The 19,625-nt window shown below is 38.2% G+C and overlaps 1 protein-coding gene across 6 annotated transcripts in view; it reads right to left on the bottom strand.

Moving 5' to 3' along the window:
* Positions 1 to 19,625, bottom strand: part of TMEM117 (transmembrane protein 117) — a 474,959-nt gene that overhangs the window by 216,355 nt on the left and 238,979 nt on the right. For 5 of the 6 annotated variants that reach the window (XM_019653056.1, XM_019653057.1, XM_019653058.1 and 2 more), the window contains one exon: positions 4,782 to 4,881. The exons of the other annotated variant lie outside the window; for it this stretch is intronic. In XM_019653056.1, the coding sequence (XP_019508601.1) occupies positions 4,782 to 4,881 (100 nt within the window). The remainder of the gene's footprint in view (positions 1 to 4,781; positions 4,882 to 19,625) is intronic. 6 annotated transcript variants of the gene reach the window in all.

Here is a 19,625-nt window from a genome sequence, read left to right as displayed (position 1 = left end):
TGTGTACTCCTGGTTATGGAAACAAGCACAGCAGAAGCAAGTGCATAACGTTTTGTGGAGGGGAAGGTGGGAGGAGAGTTGATACCTATGTCCCCTGAACAATACATAATAGCTCTTCTCCCATCACTTCTTTCGCATTCCACAATGTTCATTTTACAACTTGAAGTCACAAAATGGAACGAGGAAAAAAGAAATGGAACTTCATGCTTATGTGAGCTCATGATCTGTATATTTCTTCTTTCAATAAATATTTCTTGAGCACCTATTTTATGCCTGGTACCATGCTGTGTACTAGTAATACAACTGTGAACACAATTGACATCGTGACTCCCCTCTAGAAGTTTATAGTCCAGTAAGGAGGAGTTTTCTTTCACCTTTGCCTCTTAAATAAACACACTATGTTGAAAAAATATCATTGCACCATAAATATGAATTGCAAAGTATCTCTGAAGAAATAAAAAAATGTGAAAAATAAAAAGGCAAAATCTGTCATTCAAATATTGAGAGAGCTCATGTAGTATTTACATGTAAAACAGGCACAGTTAAAATAGAAGGGAAAAATATAATTTTAAAAACTTCTTTTTCTAAAATTATATGCTTGCTAGGGCTTCACTACAGAGTTATGTAAGCAAATTAGAAGTTTAATTTCTTGTTATAATCCGACTACGAAGGCTATGTTTTATCAATGTAAAGATATTTCCACATAAAGGTATTGACTAAGCTTGTCTGCCTCTAATGGAACTCCAAGTTTCAAGAAGAAAACGTCTATTAAAATCACACACAAATTAAAAATAAAAAATGGTCACTATAAAAACCTGAAATAAAGGTAAAGTCATCTGGTAAACAACTAAATTGTTCTATATGTGTATGATTCGCTTCATGGTGGAAGCTTTGCTGGTAGCACACTATATACAAATGTCTACAGACGCTCCTGGGAAAACTATATCAAGGCAAATCAAGGGATTTGATACAAAAAGTATGTGGTTTTATGATGAAAGATGCTTTATGAAGACTTTAGTTTTTACCTTGAGAATTGTCTTCTTCAGGTCATGGCTCAACCTCACCTTATGTGTACCCTCTCCTGCACCTCCCCCAACCACGAACCTCAAACCTGGAGTCTGATGTCCGTGGGACTAACATGAGCCACGAGAGCAGGAATAATCAGGAACTGGGGAAAAGGGATGGTTAAGTATATGAGTAGATCGACAGGAAGTGATTTTCCCCTCTGCTATTAAATGAGGGGTGGAAGCAAGTGCCATCATTATGTCCTCGGGATCCCCTGCCACCTTGGGCCTGAACAGAGGCTGTGACCATTGTCTTCTGAAGGAGGGAGGGTAAAACTGGAGTGATGTGCTATGGGCCAGGCCAACCCCCACTCAGCTCCTTGCTTACTGGCATGGAGCATGGGCAACTTCGTGGATACATGGCCATAGTGTCATATGAGATATCCAGCGTTTCTGTGTTATGCACATCATCCTGACAGAGCTCTTCTCTGTTCTCATCAACATAAAACCCAGCTCAATAATGAATTATGCCATGTGTCACTTTATGCACTTCTTTTATATTAGTATTTTTAAAAAATCTATTTGACAAAAAATTAGTAACTTTAACCTTGACCTATATATACTTTTGTCTTCTGCATAAGGCATATCACAGAGCCAGAAAAAGTCAGGCCTCCCTAGGATATTAAACCTAGTAGAGCTTGACGCTCAGTAGTGTGAGGGCCAAATATAATTGTCAGATTGGTTGATATCAGCCTTGCCTGTGGATCACATCGGTCCTGATGTGCCTTCTAAAACCATGGGAAAGCTATGAATTATTTCTACAAAGGAAAAATCCTTTCTTTCAGAAATACCGGTACATTAAAAGGCACATTTTTATTGGAAATGTAAATAGTCACTTGCTTTTCCATGACAGTCAGCTTCATCATTGATATTCATTTCATGATAAGAATTCTATGGACAAATGAAGGTCAAAGCTTCCTTAAATTCCTCTCATGAGGAAAACTATTATTTTTTTAAATGTTAGCAATGCATACATGTGTAGACATATAAATATTTATACAGAAAGTTACCAACTAGTCAGTGAATAGAAACGGGAATAAAAATGATGTGCTCTGGGAATCCTCCCTGGGTGACTATAATTTCATATCAGGAGAGTACTATGTTTCTTTTGCCATTCCTATTCCTGTGTCTAATGGGGAAAGGTCAATATTTCATATGACATAAACAGAAAGGGACTTTGGGTTCTCCCCCAGTTTATAGAAAGGAAAAGAGGAGAGACCCCAGAAGGTTAAGTGACTTAAGATCACATTGCTGAGTTCAACCTAAAACAGACTTCTTGAGTCTCAGTCCAGTTCCATTTCTGTGGTATTGGAAGTATAGATCAGAGTGGTAATCTATGGTATAGGGAGAGGTAAGAAGTTACCAGGTTAGGTAGTAGAAATAGACAGCATTACAGTAGTAAATTTAGAAACTATAAAGATGAACCAGACCTTAGAGAAGGACCACAGGCTGAAGTGTGGAAATATTTGGATTTCTCTAAAGCACAAGAGTAAGGCAGATAAATGCATGGTAGAAATCCAACCAGAAAGGGTAAATGTCTTCTTTAATCAAAGATGCACCATGTGTTTTCCTCTCCAGGAATTAAATCCCACCTTATGATTCAAAAGAAAAAAAAACTAATAAAAAATAAAGCCACTGAACAGAGACAGAGTCACAAATAGCCTAGGAGACACTATCTTGAGGAAAAGTCCAGAGGAGTTGGATGGTACTGGGTTACAAACAAATCGTGATGTCATCAGGGGAAAGAAAATGATTTATGTATCAAATGGCTGACTTAGCCAGCAAACTGCTAAGTGAGCTCCTACATCTTATTGGTCGGTTGCTTCTCCCCTGATTTTTATTAGGGTCAGTGTTAGACAGAAGTCAGGAAACAATGTGCCATGTTGTCTTAGTCTATTCTAGCATTGACAATTGGAAGGAAACTCCAGACATTCTGGACCCCAGGCCTTGGGAAAGGCAGAATGCTCATGCTCCCGGGGCTCTGTGAAGAAGGGTCAGGAAGCCTAGGCACCCTGAGGCTTGGATCAATGAACTGCCTTTGCCATCACTTCAAGGGATTGGGCCCAACCAAGGGGATGAGGGCCAAAAAACATGAACAACAATAATAAAGCACTATGTCTACATTACACTTCAGCGTCTTAAATCCTGTCACGGGGCCACACATTTAATCTTTACAGAAACCTGTAGCACAGGTAGGAGCCCTTTAAGCAATGTGCACACTGAGGCTCAGAGGGTTGTAATATTACTTGAAGAAGGTCAAACCATAGGTTAGCAAGGTCAGAGAATCCATGTTTCTGAACTCTTGATCCAATTCTCTTTTGCATTTTATTAAGTGGATTTACTGAAAAATGGAGCCAAAAATCACAATCCACAATTAATGCAGAAATTTTTCAAAAGGCATCACCTCAAATTTCATGGACATGTTGAAATTTCATATATTTCCTTCTAAATAGTTTTGTTTTCTCTTTTCTAATGGATAAAGAAATTTTTGACATGAGGCAGCCTGGTCCCAGTGTCTGGCCTATTCTAATTGGTATTTGTAGTGACTGCCAATAAAATAAATGACTTTTATAATTTATAATAGATTTCAAACTTAATGGAATGGGATGTATCTGGTAATTTGTTCTATTAACATTCTAAAATTGAACAGATGTGGGAGGAGGCGCAAACCAGGCTATGCAAACCCTTTTATGGTTACCTGATACTCTTGCAGGGTCATCATAGTAGTAGCAGTTAAGACATTACTGTTTACTGTTCCCCGTAAACAGCTCCTCTAGGTAAGAAGCAAAGCTATCAATAGAAATGGCAGAGCTGCTCTGGCAATCTACCTGCGGTATCTGGAACACATTTGTAGGGGGCACGTCTCTGCCAAGTCTTCTGTAGGTCGGGTATCTTTCCTTTGGTAAGTCGTCTCATTTCAAGTCAATGGATGAATAAAGCTAATTAGGATTAACTGCACTTATGAAAGGTGTCAGTGAAGGTTAAAGTGTTCCATTTTTATGAGAGTTATGTTCTTTGTACGCTCAAACTCTCTTAGAAACTTATAGGACCTAGGGCCCTTCAGCTACACACTGTATTTAAATAACCCAGTGGTTAAAAACAGAAGCTACTTTCTTGACAGATGAGCTCAGCATGAAATATAATTTGTCTATTTGTTGCAGGCTTCTAATAATAAAAACTAATAATGCATAAAAGAGATTAAAACACACAACTCTCAGAAGCCTTAGTTACTGTTAAGTTAGTAGTTTCAATGAGGAAAACAAATGTTGGAAACTATTCTAAAAGTCTTTAAAGATTGTTTCATGTGGTCTTTTGAGACAGGCCAGACAATATTCCTTACCTGAAAATTGTTATGTGTCAAAACAAACAAACAAACAAACAAACAAACAAACAACCTTCACAAGATTATTTATAACTTCACAGGGAATAATTTTCTATTAATTTTATTAATGTGTATATGTTTGTATGTGTGCACACGTATGTGTGTATTATAAATAAGTATATCCCAGTGTACAGCCAACATTAATATAATTGCATTATTTTTTTCTGAAATAAATAGATATTGCATATAATCTCTGGACTTATCTATACTCATGCACTTGTTCCACTCAAAGAAAGGTAATTATTTGGCTCTAAACTATCAAAGTGGCATCTATCCAACATTATGAACATGTCTTCCATCTGGTGTTTGAAACGGGTGAAGTTAAAATTTCTTACCATCCAAGCTGTGACAAAGTCCCCCATCCAGGTCCCTACAGCAGCTAATTTCATGAAACTTTCATTTCGGATGCCCATATAGTCTGTAATGATATATGCTCTGTGGAAACAAACACACAAGACATTGGCCAGACTCAGAGAGCCATATAGTCAAAGCTTTCTGGTTCAGCAACACCCAACGGGACTTTTCCCCCTTGTCAACAAGCTTTCCTGCTCTGTCTCATCACATACACTTACACACCTGAAAATCTAGGAAGAGCTCTGAGGGTGTCTGGGTCAGTTCCAATTAGACTTAAAGACTGTGACTGAACCAATTACCAAGTGCATTTCATTTTTGAGCTGTAAGACTGAAAACAGCTTTTGGAAAATCAAACAGAAATACTCAGCAAAGGCATCATTTCATGCTCCCTCAAGCATGAGGAGAGCAGAAACAATTCCTGATTTGGAGTAACTTGAAAGGAAGGAGAATCGCTCACTTTTCTTCAGTTCTGTCAAGTCAGAACTATTGAAAAGGTGCTGGCACTAGGCTTTATATATAATGTCACACAAAAACGTTCAGAATAATGTCAAGATTTGAGAAAAATGTCCACACAATGAAGCAATATAAAATTTGATTCAAATATATTTAGTTTAAATCATCACTTAAATACAATAAGATTTAATCTCATCCCGCTTTTTATTTAGCTAATTTTTGTTTGCTTGTTCTGACACCAATTCATGTTGTTCACAGCTCAGAGAGATTCATTAAGTATAAGCAATAAGACCATGCTTATTGTGGATTAAGCATTTTCATTTCCATTTTCTCATTTGTTAGTCAAGAAAATCCTAAGTATTATTTTTCCCATTTTGCAATTTCTCTGAGAAAACTGTGATTCAGAGGTCACTTAACTTGCATAATCAATACCACATAACTAATGAATGGGAGTTAGCAACAAGATCAATCAAGCTCTTTCTTTCTCTTTCTCTCTCTCTCTCTCTCTCTCTCTCTCTCTCTCTCTCTCTCTCTCTCTCTCTCCTAGTCAGATTTTTTTACTTTAAATTTTGTTTATTTTCTTATATGATAATACCTGTATAATTTAGAATACTAGTTGAACTTGGTTCTTCTTAGATTAACTTGAAAACAACATATAGTAAAGAATGATATGTGTGTTATTTATCTACTAAAAGTATGAAGAAGCACATTTTTGAAGTCACTGAGAGGTAAACCATCTCCAGTTTGGTTATTTATTTTCTGGAGCTATTTCAGATAGTTTTCTTATCCATTAAATAGTTATTTGAGTAGTTTTAACAACAAAAGCAAACTTACAAACTTTAAAAATGACTCTTTTTCCACATGCTTCATTCACCTACCTTGGAGGGTCTATATAAATCATAAGGTCTCACCCCCAAATCCTGGGTCTCTAATTCCACGGGTTTCCATAATAGTCAAAAATTTTAGAGCTACTGTAAATTGCATGCTGACGATGTTCCAGAGATCATGATTAACACTTTAAATACTGTGTCTCCATCAACTTACATATAAGCACAATGAAATGTATTATTACAGCTTTTTCAAGGTCAAGCATCTAGTAAATGGACAAGATTTGAATCTGAAGCTCAGTGACTCCCAAATCTAGATACAACTACTATGCTATCCCTTCTTCCTATAAGTGTTAGTGAAGATTTAAAAAAGAAAAAAAATCTCAAAACATATCTCCGCTGCTTGCCAGTATTTTAGTAGGCAGTGACGATCACAACTCATTTCCTTTGAGGATAATTCATGCTCCGAAGGCAGGAGCAGCCCCAGGAAGCTGCGTCGCTCCAGAGCTACCGCCCACGGAGTCCACTGCTCTAAGCAGCCTCTGCTTGAAAGATGCCAGATTAACAGGGCTAGTCCCTTCAGCACCGCTGCTGCTGAACAGTTCTTGGGCAGTGAACTCCGTGTACTACAGAGTGTTAGCTCTGGTTATTGTCCAGCTCTCCCGGTGACACATGCCACATTCCTACCTGTCCACTTAGTCAATTCGCTCTATAACACATTGGACTAGGGTGGAAATTTCAGGGGACGTTCCTTGTGGTTTTATGGATGTGTATAACAGAAGGCATTGTTGTTTAATTTCGGTATCTAAAAATAGGGATGGGACGAATAAGCTTGCAACAGGTCACTGATCCAGCCAAACACAACTAAAAAATTTGTAAAATATTAAAATTACCCCCCAAAATCTGCTTAAAAGCATCTGAGAGCTGATGAAGCAACGAGGACTAGAAAAAACAAGATACAGGATTGGAGAGAATTGTGAAAAGGTTAGCTATATTTTATCTGGGAAGATTTGCTGATTCTGGCCTGGACTTTGGGCAGAAGGCAGCCACCGTGGGTTGGAGAGACATTAGAAACATAAGGAGACAAGATCCTTGTGAGAAAGTACAGAGAGAGCATAATACTCAGTTGGTTTTTCTTTCAAGACATTCACCCATTATGTTCGGGGGGAAAGCTAAAAGACGAAGCAGAAAGTCTCTGAAAGGCATAGCAGAGGTTTGGCAAATTCACAATGCTGAGGAGACTTGCCGTTCAGAACCTGCCAGAGGGAAGAGCCCAAGAATACACAGGGACTTGGAGGGCTAGAGCAAACTAGAGATGGATGGGTCCTTGATGAAACTGTAAGTCAGCGCTCACCCAGTCTATTCAATGACTGGATTCAGGGGATCAGTCTCTACTCTTTGCATTTAACAGGGAAAGAGTGATACTTTTCTGAAAGAATAAAATTCTTTCAACCTTTAGAATCTAGGTCATCTATGCATTTTTATATGTAACATCCATCATTCATTCAAAAAGTATTAGGATGTCAAGAAATAGGATCATACCACTGACCACCAAGAGATAAAACAATATTTAAAACTAGATAATAAGCTCCAGGAGAACAGGGAGTTATTTGGCTATTCTTTTCACTGTTGATTCCTGAGCTCTTAGACCAATGCCTGCATATTAAGTGATCAATATTTGCTTAATGTATGAATTAATGAAGTAGCCCAAATTATTCATATCTATTTCTGAATGGCATGGATAGACCTATATCTATCTATCTATCTATCTATCTATCTATATCTATCTATCTATATATATATATNTATATATATATATATATATATATATATATATATATATATATATATGTATGGAACCCTAGAAGCAGCAATGAGATTGAATCATGAATAACTCTTCTACAGAGGAAGACATTAAACATGTTTTTAAATTGTTTTATGTGTTCATTTTATTTCTCCAACTTCATTTCTATCTCCTTGGCTGCAGCACAGCTGTCCTATAAACATCTAGAACAATATATCAGCACAAAATAAAGAAACTCCCTCATATGTGGCTGTGGGCTAGGGGAAGCACAGGATGCTATGGCAATACAGATGAGATAGCACAGGTACTTCATGAACTATAATAACTAATAGGTTTAAAAGTGAAGAGTGATTCATAAAAGTTAGTAGTTACTCTTATTTTTGCTGCTTTGGACAAATATAAAGGAGAATTACAAATATGCAGACCTGTCAAAAACTTTCAAGTACTAGTTCACTGATTTGCATACCCATTAACATTTAACAATATTTCCTGCTCAGGTTGTAAAGGACAGAGTGTGCATACATTTATGTCAGCAATGTGAGCTGGTTTCAATATTATATTGGACTCTAAAAAAGTGAAGTTGCAAGGCTTTATACCCAATGATTTTGGGGAGTGATTTAGAATTATATTTCACGTGCTAGGAGACACCAAGTACATTTGAATTTTGTTTGAAATATCAGATAATTATTTCAACTATTCATACATCTTTTTTTTTCTATGCTTAGATCTAGAAAAACTTGCAGTTCTACCAGCCTTCCAGGTGAATATTGATCATTGATATTTTCTTTAAAGATTCTAAGTGAATTGGTTTTCAGGCTGTAACTTCAGTTTTTTATTTTTTTCTTGAGATTTCAAGCTTAACTGTCAAACCCATAACAGACGTGTAGAAATTTAAAATTATAGGATCTTGGAAAGGTTCACAGTTATCCTAACAGCCTGAAAATATGAGCTACTGAGACTATCGTACCTAGCAAAGCCCATGTGCTAAATGGCTATAAGCTAAACAGACTCTAACATGAGCTAAGTTCTCAATAAAATTATAATCTAATGAATTGGTCTAACAGGTGAGAGTCTCAATCACTACCAACAAAAGTTCCATTTCACTTCAGTCTGTTAATTATATGTAAGTGGATGCAGTCAATGTCAGATGATATAGGAGTTGAGTCTCTGAAAGGTTAACATGGGGCAGTAAACATAGATCACCAAACCAATGTTAATTCATGACTACGGAGTTTACTTAACATGAGTACAGGCCTGCATTAAACAAAATGACACTAAAGCAAAAACGCTAAATATTCTTACAACATCGAGGTGAAACTTTGTCACTATAAAACTCCAGGAATTAAACCTAGATTGATTCCATTCACCTTTTCTCAATCCTTTTGTGTTTGTAATAAAATGATTAACAACTTCAGTCACTTAGTCAACTATTATCCAAATAACCACATTTTAGTATTTTTGCTCAAAATTCTTAGTTCTTGATTATTGAAAGGCTTTGATGACACTCAATACATGTGCATGAACCTTCCAGGCAAGATTTGGATACGCAGCTATGGAGCAAGACCCACTGGAGAGTCAAAATGTGTCAGACTATTGTTAGAAGTAGCCTGGAATGGTCACAATTGCATCTAGACCTAGCATTGCTTACAGGTAAAATACCACCTCAAATTTCCCCAATGTAGCCATTCATCCCTTCTAATTTAAGTAAGACATATATAAGAAGGCTGTAGATGGAGTTTTCATTGAACAAACCCACCCTGGCTGTGAACACATCATAAATCAACTATTCCTTTCATTTTCTGCCACTACCCCTAAAAGCTGTCCCTTCCCCGCTCTTACTATAACACTGAATATCCTTCTATGTTAAATAAATTTCCCAAAGTATTTTAATAAGTTTGCTCACATTGTCCCTCCTCTCTCCCAACAGATTTGGTTCATCAAGGGTAAAGAGCATGGTTCATTCGCCTAGGCAGGTGAAATTGTTTGCCCAGTGTATAGTATGATTTAAGAGTGCAATAAATATTTAAATGAATTAAGTAGTCAACTGATTAATGTAAGAAGTTTAGATCATCTGACACTGAGGCCAAAATAAGAGGAGGATAAAAGATAAAAACAAAGATTTGCAATATAAAATAAACTAAAAGAAAACATCAAAGGTAAGCTTTGGGCCATGTAATTACAATGTTCTAACACAGTTAAAATAGAATTATCATTGTATCATTTTTATTACCTCTTCCAGAATAAAAAGCTAGAGCCCAGAATATAATCAAATCAAAATGAAGATCACGTCCTTGACTTTCTGTAATCATATGTTGTAAGTTAATTTGAATAAAGTAAAATATTGCAAAATCTCTACATGGTAGCTCCTGGATCTGAATGTTTTAAAATAATCATTTTAAATGAGACTAGATATCAATACATAACTTTGTGCATCAATTTGCTGCACAAACAACACAAAAGCTATATAGTAAAACACATTCATTTTACCCATGTGAAAAAAAAGAAAATTTATTTCACTATCCTGCAAAAGGATACTGCCAAACTACATTTGTTGCTTGTCCTTTAAAGAAAAAACTTAGAAGTTTACGATGTTATAAAACAATATAGCCTCAAACCTAATTTGAAAGTCACAGAATTTTTGTGGTTATACCTCAAGTTTCTTTCTTCAATTTTTTTTTTCTCAACCTCACTAACACTCCAAGAATATCCAATCTAATTGAATGTTCAAAATGGAGTTGGCTTGTTTTCTACTTCTGATGCATTAAATAAACACAACCAAGACAATTATGTATCTTTACCAGTCATTGGAAAAACAGTAGAAAGTACAGTATTTTAGAATCCTAAATGTGTTGCTAAGAGAACCCCAATAAATCCCCAAGGGAAATGCAGTCACAAATTACCTAAAATTAATTTCATGTCTAACTTATATTTTAAACTTAAATAACAAATGTGTTTATAACTATTCGTTTGAAATATATCTGAATTATGCAAATGAACTGCCAAGCTGAGCCAGAATGGCATTAATTAATTTATCCTACATAATGATGCTTCCTTCCAATTGCAGAGGCATAAAATAGCTTATATAGGTTCTGTAAGATTCTGAGGCTGCTCAAACTAGGACGAAAACCAAGTTTTATTTGAATGGGTATGTGTCAGAGAAGGTAATTGTTCATGGCTGTTAAAAGGTCAAAATAGGTAAGAAATAATGGAATGAAAACAATGGGACATAAATGCAATAATTAACTTTTGGCAGAAATATTAAGCTTTCCCCTATGTGTAATAAGATAAACATAAAAAATGAGACTGTCTTTCAATTTCCTACGGAATTTTCAAATTCAAAGCACAATTGCTTTGTGATAATAATTATTCTTTCCCGTCTCTTCTCCTTTCCTCCTCCATCTTCTCTTAGATATGAGTTCAGCCACTTCTTATTCTCCTCCCGATAACTACCCAACAATTTTTCTCGATTCTTGTTGGAAAATGTAAAACTCCAGTGATGGGAATGGGGAAAGGGGCTACTTTTTTCATCCCAGAACCCTGGGAAGAGAGACACTCACGCAAAGAAGACAGATAAGAACAAGCACTGGTGGTGAGGGAGTCCTTCCCCTAGGCCTCTGGAGGCCTGCACCCTGCGCTTTGGATTCCATGGGACACCCTGCTAATTCCTAAGAATCACTGCCCCTCTCATCTCCGTCCTTACGATAACCTGACTGAGCTTCTGTTAATGAAAAAAGTTGTGACCACGCACCAAGAAAAAAATTTAGAGCCTAAAAATGTGGTTTTGAATATTTTGTTCAGTTTTAACAATCCTTTAATTCCTTTTAGAAAGAAATGCCACTAAAATTGGCTGCCAGAAGAGACACCAGTGTGGCTGATAGACTGAGGTCCATTTTCCGATTAGCCCTATTAAGAACAAGGATACATGTATTGTGCCTACTTTTTATGTCACTGCCCAAGACAACAAGGAGACTTTTGTTTAAATCTTAATGTACTATTTACATGTACAAATTTCATAAGGGTGCTCAAGTTCAGAATCGCACTCCCCATTCCAGTTAGAAAATGGGTGGACCTGTTCTTGTTAAAAACAATCTGTTAGAACATTTTTCGATTTTGTGAGATATGGGGCACACACTATGAGAGTGTGTCAAAGGAGTGACAACAAGTGTGGGAATGTCTGCGCATTTAACAGATAAAAAGCTAGAGAAAGAGGTCCTGAGGTCCTGTCTCTTAGCTTACTCATCTTAAGGGAACCAGATTTTGAAATAAAAAGTGTTGACAAAAGACCAAACACGAGCAGATTTTTCTGACAGATCAAAGATTTGTATAGGTCTGCTACAAAGTGTCAGCAGAGGGCAACAAAAAGATGAGATTAAACAGACATCACTTACTGTAGAATAAAGGGTGGGAGAGAGTTTCACAGGAGCTTGGGAGGGGAACCCGAGAATTGCATTTGCCAATGATATGAGTGATTTGGGGTAGCAGGTATAGAACTTAAGTACTTTCCAGGTGTTAAATGCTATTGGGATGCTAAATAGCATACACCTTTCACTTTCAGCCATCTCTGGACTTGGACCCTGTGCGGAAGAGCCAAGCCCATGGGGCATCTCTTTAGTCTAACAATGCCTAATTATTATCAAATGCCCTTCAAATTAGAAGTGAGATCACTCTCTTGCTCTATAAACTTGCTCTGCAATTTCACTAATTATACGGCTTCATTTGATTTAACAATGTAAAGAATTTCATGCTCTGCTTTTGTAACGTGTACTTTACAAGCCACAGCACGCCCGGCTATGGTAAGAAAAAGAGGAAGTCAAGTCATATTTCCACCCACCTTGTGAGCATTTCAGGCCCAACAGGTTTCTCCTAAAGAATTCAATGAGTTTTCAGAGAGCTTGGTTTGTACCTTTAGAACTTTTAGCTACAACAATGCTATGTTCCAGCTGCCACTGATGTCAAAGATGGTTCCAAATATATTCTCTTCTACTGATGTGCACCAAAGTTGCTGCTACAGCGACTCATGTTGTCAGTGTGTCTGCTGAGGTCCAAAGGTACTGATGCCTGTACCAAGGGTAAGCAAACCTCACTGCAAATTCTGCTGTACCCTCTGCCATCTCACCAATTCTGAAATCAGCCACCAGCACACCCACATTACAACACTAGGCCTGGGTTGAAGACAGAAGTTTCATCTCTAGAAAACTAATTCGCCCTGCCCTTCCCAAAAGCTTTATGAACCACTGAGGGACCCCCAATGAAATATTCAAATTCCCATCAACCACAACCCCCTTTCTCCAAGTCTTTCTAGTCACAAGCCAGTCTATACACAGAGGCTTTCCAATAGTTTTTTTATTGGCCTCTTCAAAATGAACAGACTTCAGATATATATTTGAGGAAAATCTCCAATAAGAAATTAAGAAGCTCAAAACTACACAAAAACAAGGAACTTGGAGGAAACAGAAAATGTAGAAAGCAGAGAAAAAGTGTGAGGATATAATAAAGATGTTTTTTCAAACCTGCAAAGTCAAAATTAATTGTAAGCTGTTTATTAAAAAAATACATTTAAAACTAAAGCTACATAAAGGTTGAAGGTAAAATAGGAGAAAATTTGAAAAAAATAGCATGCAAACAATAACAAAAAAAATTTTGTGTAGCTATATTAATATCAATTAAGGCAAAATGTATTATAGATTCACACAGAAAATGTGAGATATCAACATACAGTTTAAGTCCTCACTTACAATAGTCAATGCATTCTTTGACTTTTAATAAAATTATGTATAATTAAACTAATTTTACCATAGGCTAATTGATATAAACAAGAATAAAGTTCCTCCAGCATTTCATGAACGTTATTTTAATTTCTACATTTCAAGGGCACATTATATCTTACTGATAAGTTGAAACTTTCAACTTTAGTAAGGTTCCTTCTTGATCAGGTCCTTGAATAACCTTTTGTTCAACGTCATTTTGTTATAATTGACAAAATGGTAAGAGAAAAATGGACAGAAAATGTGAGCTATCAAATACAGTAAGTCTTCACTAAATATCCTATGAAAAGGCTTAAAATTTTTAAGTCTCTAGCAAGACTGCTCAAAATGTAAAGCAAAAAGGCACACATTAACCAATGTCAGAAATGAAAAAGCGACATCACTACAGATGCTGCAGAGATAAAACAGATAATAGGAGTATATTTTAAGAAGTTTAGATGAAACCAGCAAAATACTAGAAAAACATTTACATATTACCAAAGTGTACATAGGGATAAAAAAATAGACCTATTCACAAAATTGAATTTATAATTAGAAGCTTTCCCACAAGAAAATTCCAGGCCCAGATGTGTACTTCTGGGTACTAAGAGAAATGTGCATGAATGTTTATAGCATCATTATTTATAACAGCCTAAAACTGGAAACAGCCCAAATATCTATTAACAGAAGAACAGATATATTATGGCATAGCCACATGATGGAGACTATTAAACAATGAAAATGAAGAAACTACTACTATACAAAGCCTGGATGGAATTCAGAAACTGGTATATAAAATAAGCCGGATAAAAAAGAGAACATGCTGTATGATTACAAGGATATAAAGCTTAGAAACAGGCAAAACTGAACTGCAGCAATTAGGGAAATATTGTAAGTGGTAAAACTGTAAAGAAAAGCAAGAAAGGGAAGAGCATAAAAGTGAAATTGGGGTTACTTTGGAGGGAGAGAGAGGTTTATTATTAGGAAAGATAGCCAGGGGGCTTCTGGGATACTGGTCATGAATGGTGATAACCTGGGTAACCTGGGTAACATGGGTGCACACTTACACATATTTTATAATAATTCATGTTGCAATAATTAAGCTGTACAAATGTGTTCTATGTACTTTTGTACAGGCATGTTAATTCCACAGTTTTAAAAATTACGAAACCATAAAATACCTATCTATTATTACAGAAAAGGCTTAAGAAATGTAGTTATTGCTGTCATTTTGTAAGGGAAACACTGGGATAACAAAAGAACAACATAGGTTTGGGGAAAAAGTTATTTTTATGTTGGATGGGAGGGTGTCACAAAGGGAGGTGGAGGAACAACAGAAGATTCCTGAAGTGCGATCAAGCCTGTGCATGTTGGGGTAGTGCAATTAGTGAAATATGCTAGCTAAAATAAAAATGATGTACAGGGATAATAAAAGATGGAGCTGCAATCAGTGATGTAGTGACATGGAGGGCATGCAGTGCTCACAGTGTAATCTGGACCCTGTTTTAAAGCCTGCGGACAATTCACATTTGGAATTTAGGTGGTTTCAGTTTCTTCCATAAGGCACTACAGTGTAAACACCTTTCTGCTTTTTAATGGACCATGCTTCTCAGTATCTCTTAATAAAAAAGTAATGGTGTGGACTTATCAAATGCAAGGGCTACCATTCTGACATACAGGAAGCCTGCTCAGGTTGAGATTAACTCAAGTGCCATTTGTATATCTGCTTCATTTATTTCAACTGGTGAAGCAGAAAGTCACCTGGAAGCACTTGTTCCCTTGGTTCCATGAAGAATCGCTCAGGTTATTTCCCAGTAGCCACTCCCCGCCCCCCGCACCTCCCCAGGTTAAAATAATAAAGTTACTGAGGAAGGAGACCAGGAAAGAGTATCATAAGCTTCTGTGACTCTAGCAAAGCTCCCCAAAACCCCTCACATGCAGAGCTGGTCACTGGAGAGGAAACGGGCCCATCTGCTCCTCAGAAGGGGAGGGACAGAGGCTGTCACAGGCATGACTAAGGCCCAGGGGCGGGGAAGGGTGATGAGGCCACTCCAAACAAAAACCATAAGGAAAGTGGGTGGCCGAATGGCCAACTTGGGAGCGTGGAGGAGAGAGCTGTTTTTAGCAATGGGCGTGACTGACAGGAGCTCTTCTGAACGCGGCCATTCTGGTGTAAGGAACACCTCGTGGCCTCTGTGGGGCCTGGGCCAGGGAGGGCACCAGTGCTGAGTGGACAGGAATCCATGTCACTGTGCATGTGCAAGCTTCAACAGCAACACCATGTGGCAGCAAGACACACGCAACGTAGAATATCAGATGGCACAGCTTTCTCTACGGCTGGTATTTGAAAAAGATCCCAGTGACCCTGCATTAGGCTAGATAAGGCACTAAATTTTAGGTCAATTGGCTGGGTAAAACTTCAAAAGGGGGATTGGCCTCCTTGCTAATGAATGCAGGTAGACCTTCAGGTCATTAATTAAAAAGGTTAAAACAAATCAGCCCAAAGTTGTACTGAGTTTGTGAAGCATTCAGGCTACCCACGTCTGATGCCTGAGACTTCTGCACCATCAGCTTAAATCGGCTTTATGTATATGCACCCACAAATACCAAGAGCACAGGCCTTGGGTCGGAGTTAAAGGTCTGTTTCCCTGATTCTTTTCAGGCACATCAAGTACAAGGAACATGCCCAGCCCTGAAAGAATAGCCACTTAAGACATCTCCCAGCCATTTGCAATTTAACTTGAAGGAGAGCGTCAGCTATTTATTCATCCTTCAATCAATAGTGATTGAATACCTCCTATAGGCCTGGAACTGTGCAAGGTTCTGGGAATACAAAGATGAATAAGACATGGCCATTGCCATTTAGCAAATGAAAAATGATATGCAAACAAGTCAACAGAGCCCTTGGTGGGAAAATGCTCTGTGAGCGGAGAGGCCAAGATGAGGGCCCCCAGGGCTTTGGGTGTGAAGGGGAGGGGGCGGGAAGAGCTGGCTTCAGAGAGGAGGGACAGAGAAGGGAACATAATTTGGAAGTAGAAGGAAACAGACATACAAAGGCAGAGGGCTGAAAGCAGCAGGCATGTTACAGGGGCAGCTCAGGCTGCTGCCAGCACGCCCGCGAGGCAGGAGGGAGGCCAGAAAGCAGCGGCTGAAGAAAGGACGGCTTTGCACAGACTTCCCCAGCTTTGTTTTTTCAAACACTTACTGAAAGGGAAACATTAGGACAAACCCCACTCCCCTATCGCAGCATCTACCTGGATATTACCTACTTCATGCCTTTAAAATGCTTTCCATTTAGGAAGCTGTATCAGTCAGGGTTCTCCAGAGAATCAGTAGGAGAGGATAGATATAGATAGATGATAGTTATAGATATAGAAACAGACACACATATATATACATACACACATACACATACACAAAAGAATTTCTTTCAGGGAATTAGCTTATGTAGTTGTGGGGGCCAGCACGTCAAAATCTGCAGGATAGGCTGGCAGATTGGAATTTCTGGGGCAGGAGCTGATGTTTCAATCTTCAGGAAGAATTTCTTTCTCTGGGAAACCTGTAGTTACTCTTAAGTCCTTTCAGCTGATTGGGCGGGGTCCACCCACCTTATCGAGAGTATGCTTCTTTAGTTAAAGTCAGCTGATTGTAGGTGCTAATCCCATCTACAGCTGACCTTTACAGCGACACCTGGGTTAATGTTTGATTAAATAGCTGGCTACTATAGCCTAGCCAAGTTGACACATATACCATCAGGGAAGCCATACTCCCAATTTACAATTAAATATATACTTGTTTTTACATCCAAAAAGACAACTCCCTTCAACATCAGATACAACTTTTAAAAATCCCTACAATTTTAATTTTAGAATTTAACACAGAATTCCTGTAACATTACCTCTACTTCCCCTAACACACACACACACACACACACACAATAATACCTCATCAAAGAGATGATGCTTCTCACCAATACTCTAATTGAGAAATCAATACTGATTTAGCCTACCTTAATATTTTATAATCCAAACTGTGGGATTTCCCAGTATTTCTGAAACTCTAATTCAATTTCTATGAATCCATGCCCATACCTTCACCTGTGAGGAGTTTTGTTTTGTTGTTTCAACACAAGACTCTATAAGCTCTCTTTTTCTTCTGTCTCCTTTCTGAAGTTCTTACACGAGGATAACGTTTGCTGTCGAGTATCAGCCTCCTGCTCTTTTGTTAATAACTGCATGTTAACAGATAAATTACCCACATTTGTGTCCCGCGTAAAAAAGCATCCCTTTGAAACCCAAAGACTTTCACTTTTAATTCCTCTCGAATGCAGGGGTCATGGTTCGGTTGGGTATTTTTATTAAATGACCTTTTTTTTTTTTCATTAAAAATAGACTATCCCTTGAACGGCCTTTCTTTTGAATATACTATAACTAGCACATTGTACTAAGCAGTCATCAGCCTGTGAGACACACTACAGAATGTTTAATAACATATGAAGTCACTGTCAGCCAGAACCCTGAAGATCAGAAACCATTTCTGGTGTCCTGGTTGTTTCAGGACGTTACACAACACAGGCAGGGATGTCTAACATAGCACCTGATGCTGTCGGTGTTCAGTTACTATTTGTTAAATCTGAAGAGAAAGGAAGAGAAGCCTGACCCTCTGGAGAAACTCAGCCTTCTTAGTTAGATGGTAAGAAGTTGATATCAAACCAAACTGAGTTTTGTATATATTTATGCTCAACTTATTCATAGAAAAGCATATACTTATTACAGATTTTAGGTTCGCGCATACCCAAAACTATATCTTTAGACATCTTCATAGACCCCTTACTTGAAGTGACTCATTACTTGTGCCCTATGGGCTTACAAAACAGGAGAAGGAAGTGGGGACACCGCTGAACCTCTGGTTGCAATGTATGTGTCCCAACAACCAGAAACCAGGTGGGGGCCTGAGCCATCAGAGTCTGAACTGGGATCCCAAATGTAAAGATTAGCAGACATCTGAGGCCTATTTAGAACTGCTCAGCTAATTAAAAAAAATCAAGTCATCAACTCCATGGAGGCTATTTAACAGAAATGTGGGAACCGGGGTACAAAAGCAGACATCGTCCATAGGCAGGCACAAGGGGGGTGGGTAGCAACTCCTGAGCTGAAAACCAGGCCCCATGGTTACACACATGGTTAGCTTTTTATCCAGCTCCTGGAGCTGGAGCAAGGGCATGCTAGTGGAAAATGGAAAGAACAGGCCTAAGGGATGCCTATAGGTATACATGGGTGTCTGAGCCTGGTAAAGCTTATCTGATTTTTATAGTCAAGGTATAAGTGTGCATTGCAAGATAAACCAGGTACATACCTTTAACTTCACGTTGTTCTGATAAAGTTTTCAGTGGCTTTAGTCTAACTAAATTCCCCTGCCAATCAGCTGCACTCAAAATTGATAGAAGACAGCTAACAGGAAAACTATAATTTCCACTCATTTGAAGTATGTGGTGTCCATTTAACCGAGCCATCCCTTGTTCCCTGTCCTTGTCTCGTCACTGTATGGCTTTACCTGCTCTGGGCACATACCTTCAAGGATCCAGATGATGGCACAGCAGCTGTTCCAGCCCCATCTCCTACGCTCTGCTCTGAGTTCTCTCTCTCCAAGCTTTAAGTCCCTGTTCTGTTGACTTTATGCCTGAGATAAAGTCCTCTCTGCCACTTCCTTACAGCAGCTCTGGCTTTTCATTTCCAGGACCTCCCTCCCAGACTCCTCCGCGCCCTTCCTCATTGCCAAAAGGGGAGCAGGCCCTGCCCATTCTCCAGTCCTCACTCGTGCGCTCCTTATTATAATGCTGGTTACATAGTAGACTCACCTGGGGGACTTTTAAGAAATATCATTGCCTGGGCCCCTTCCCAGTAGATTCTGACTTAATTAAGCTGGAGTGGGGCCCAGGCATTAGCCTTTTGTAAAGTTCCCAGTGATTCTCACACACAGCCAGGCTTGGGAACCACT

The sequence above is a fragment of the Hipposideros armiger genome, unplaced genomic scaffold, assembly GCF_001890085.2.
Source record: "Hipposideros armiger isolate ML-2016 unplaced genomic scaffold, ASM189008v1 scaffold_194, whole genome shotgun sequence".
NCBI classification, from domain to species: Eukaryota; Metazoa; Chordata; class Mammalia; order Chiroptera; family Hipposideridae; genus Hipposideros; species Hipposideros armiger.
Note: the sequence above shows the minus strand (reverse complement) of the source record. Positions and strands in the feature narration are given on the sequence as shown.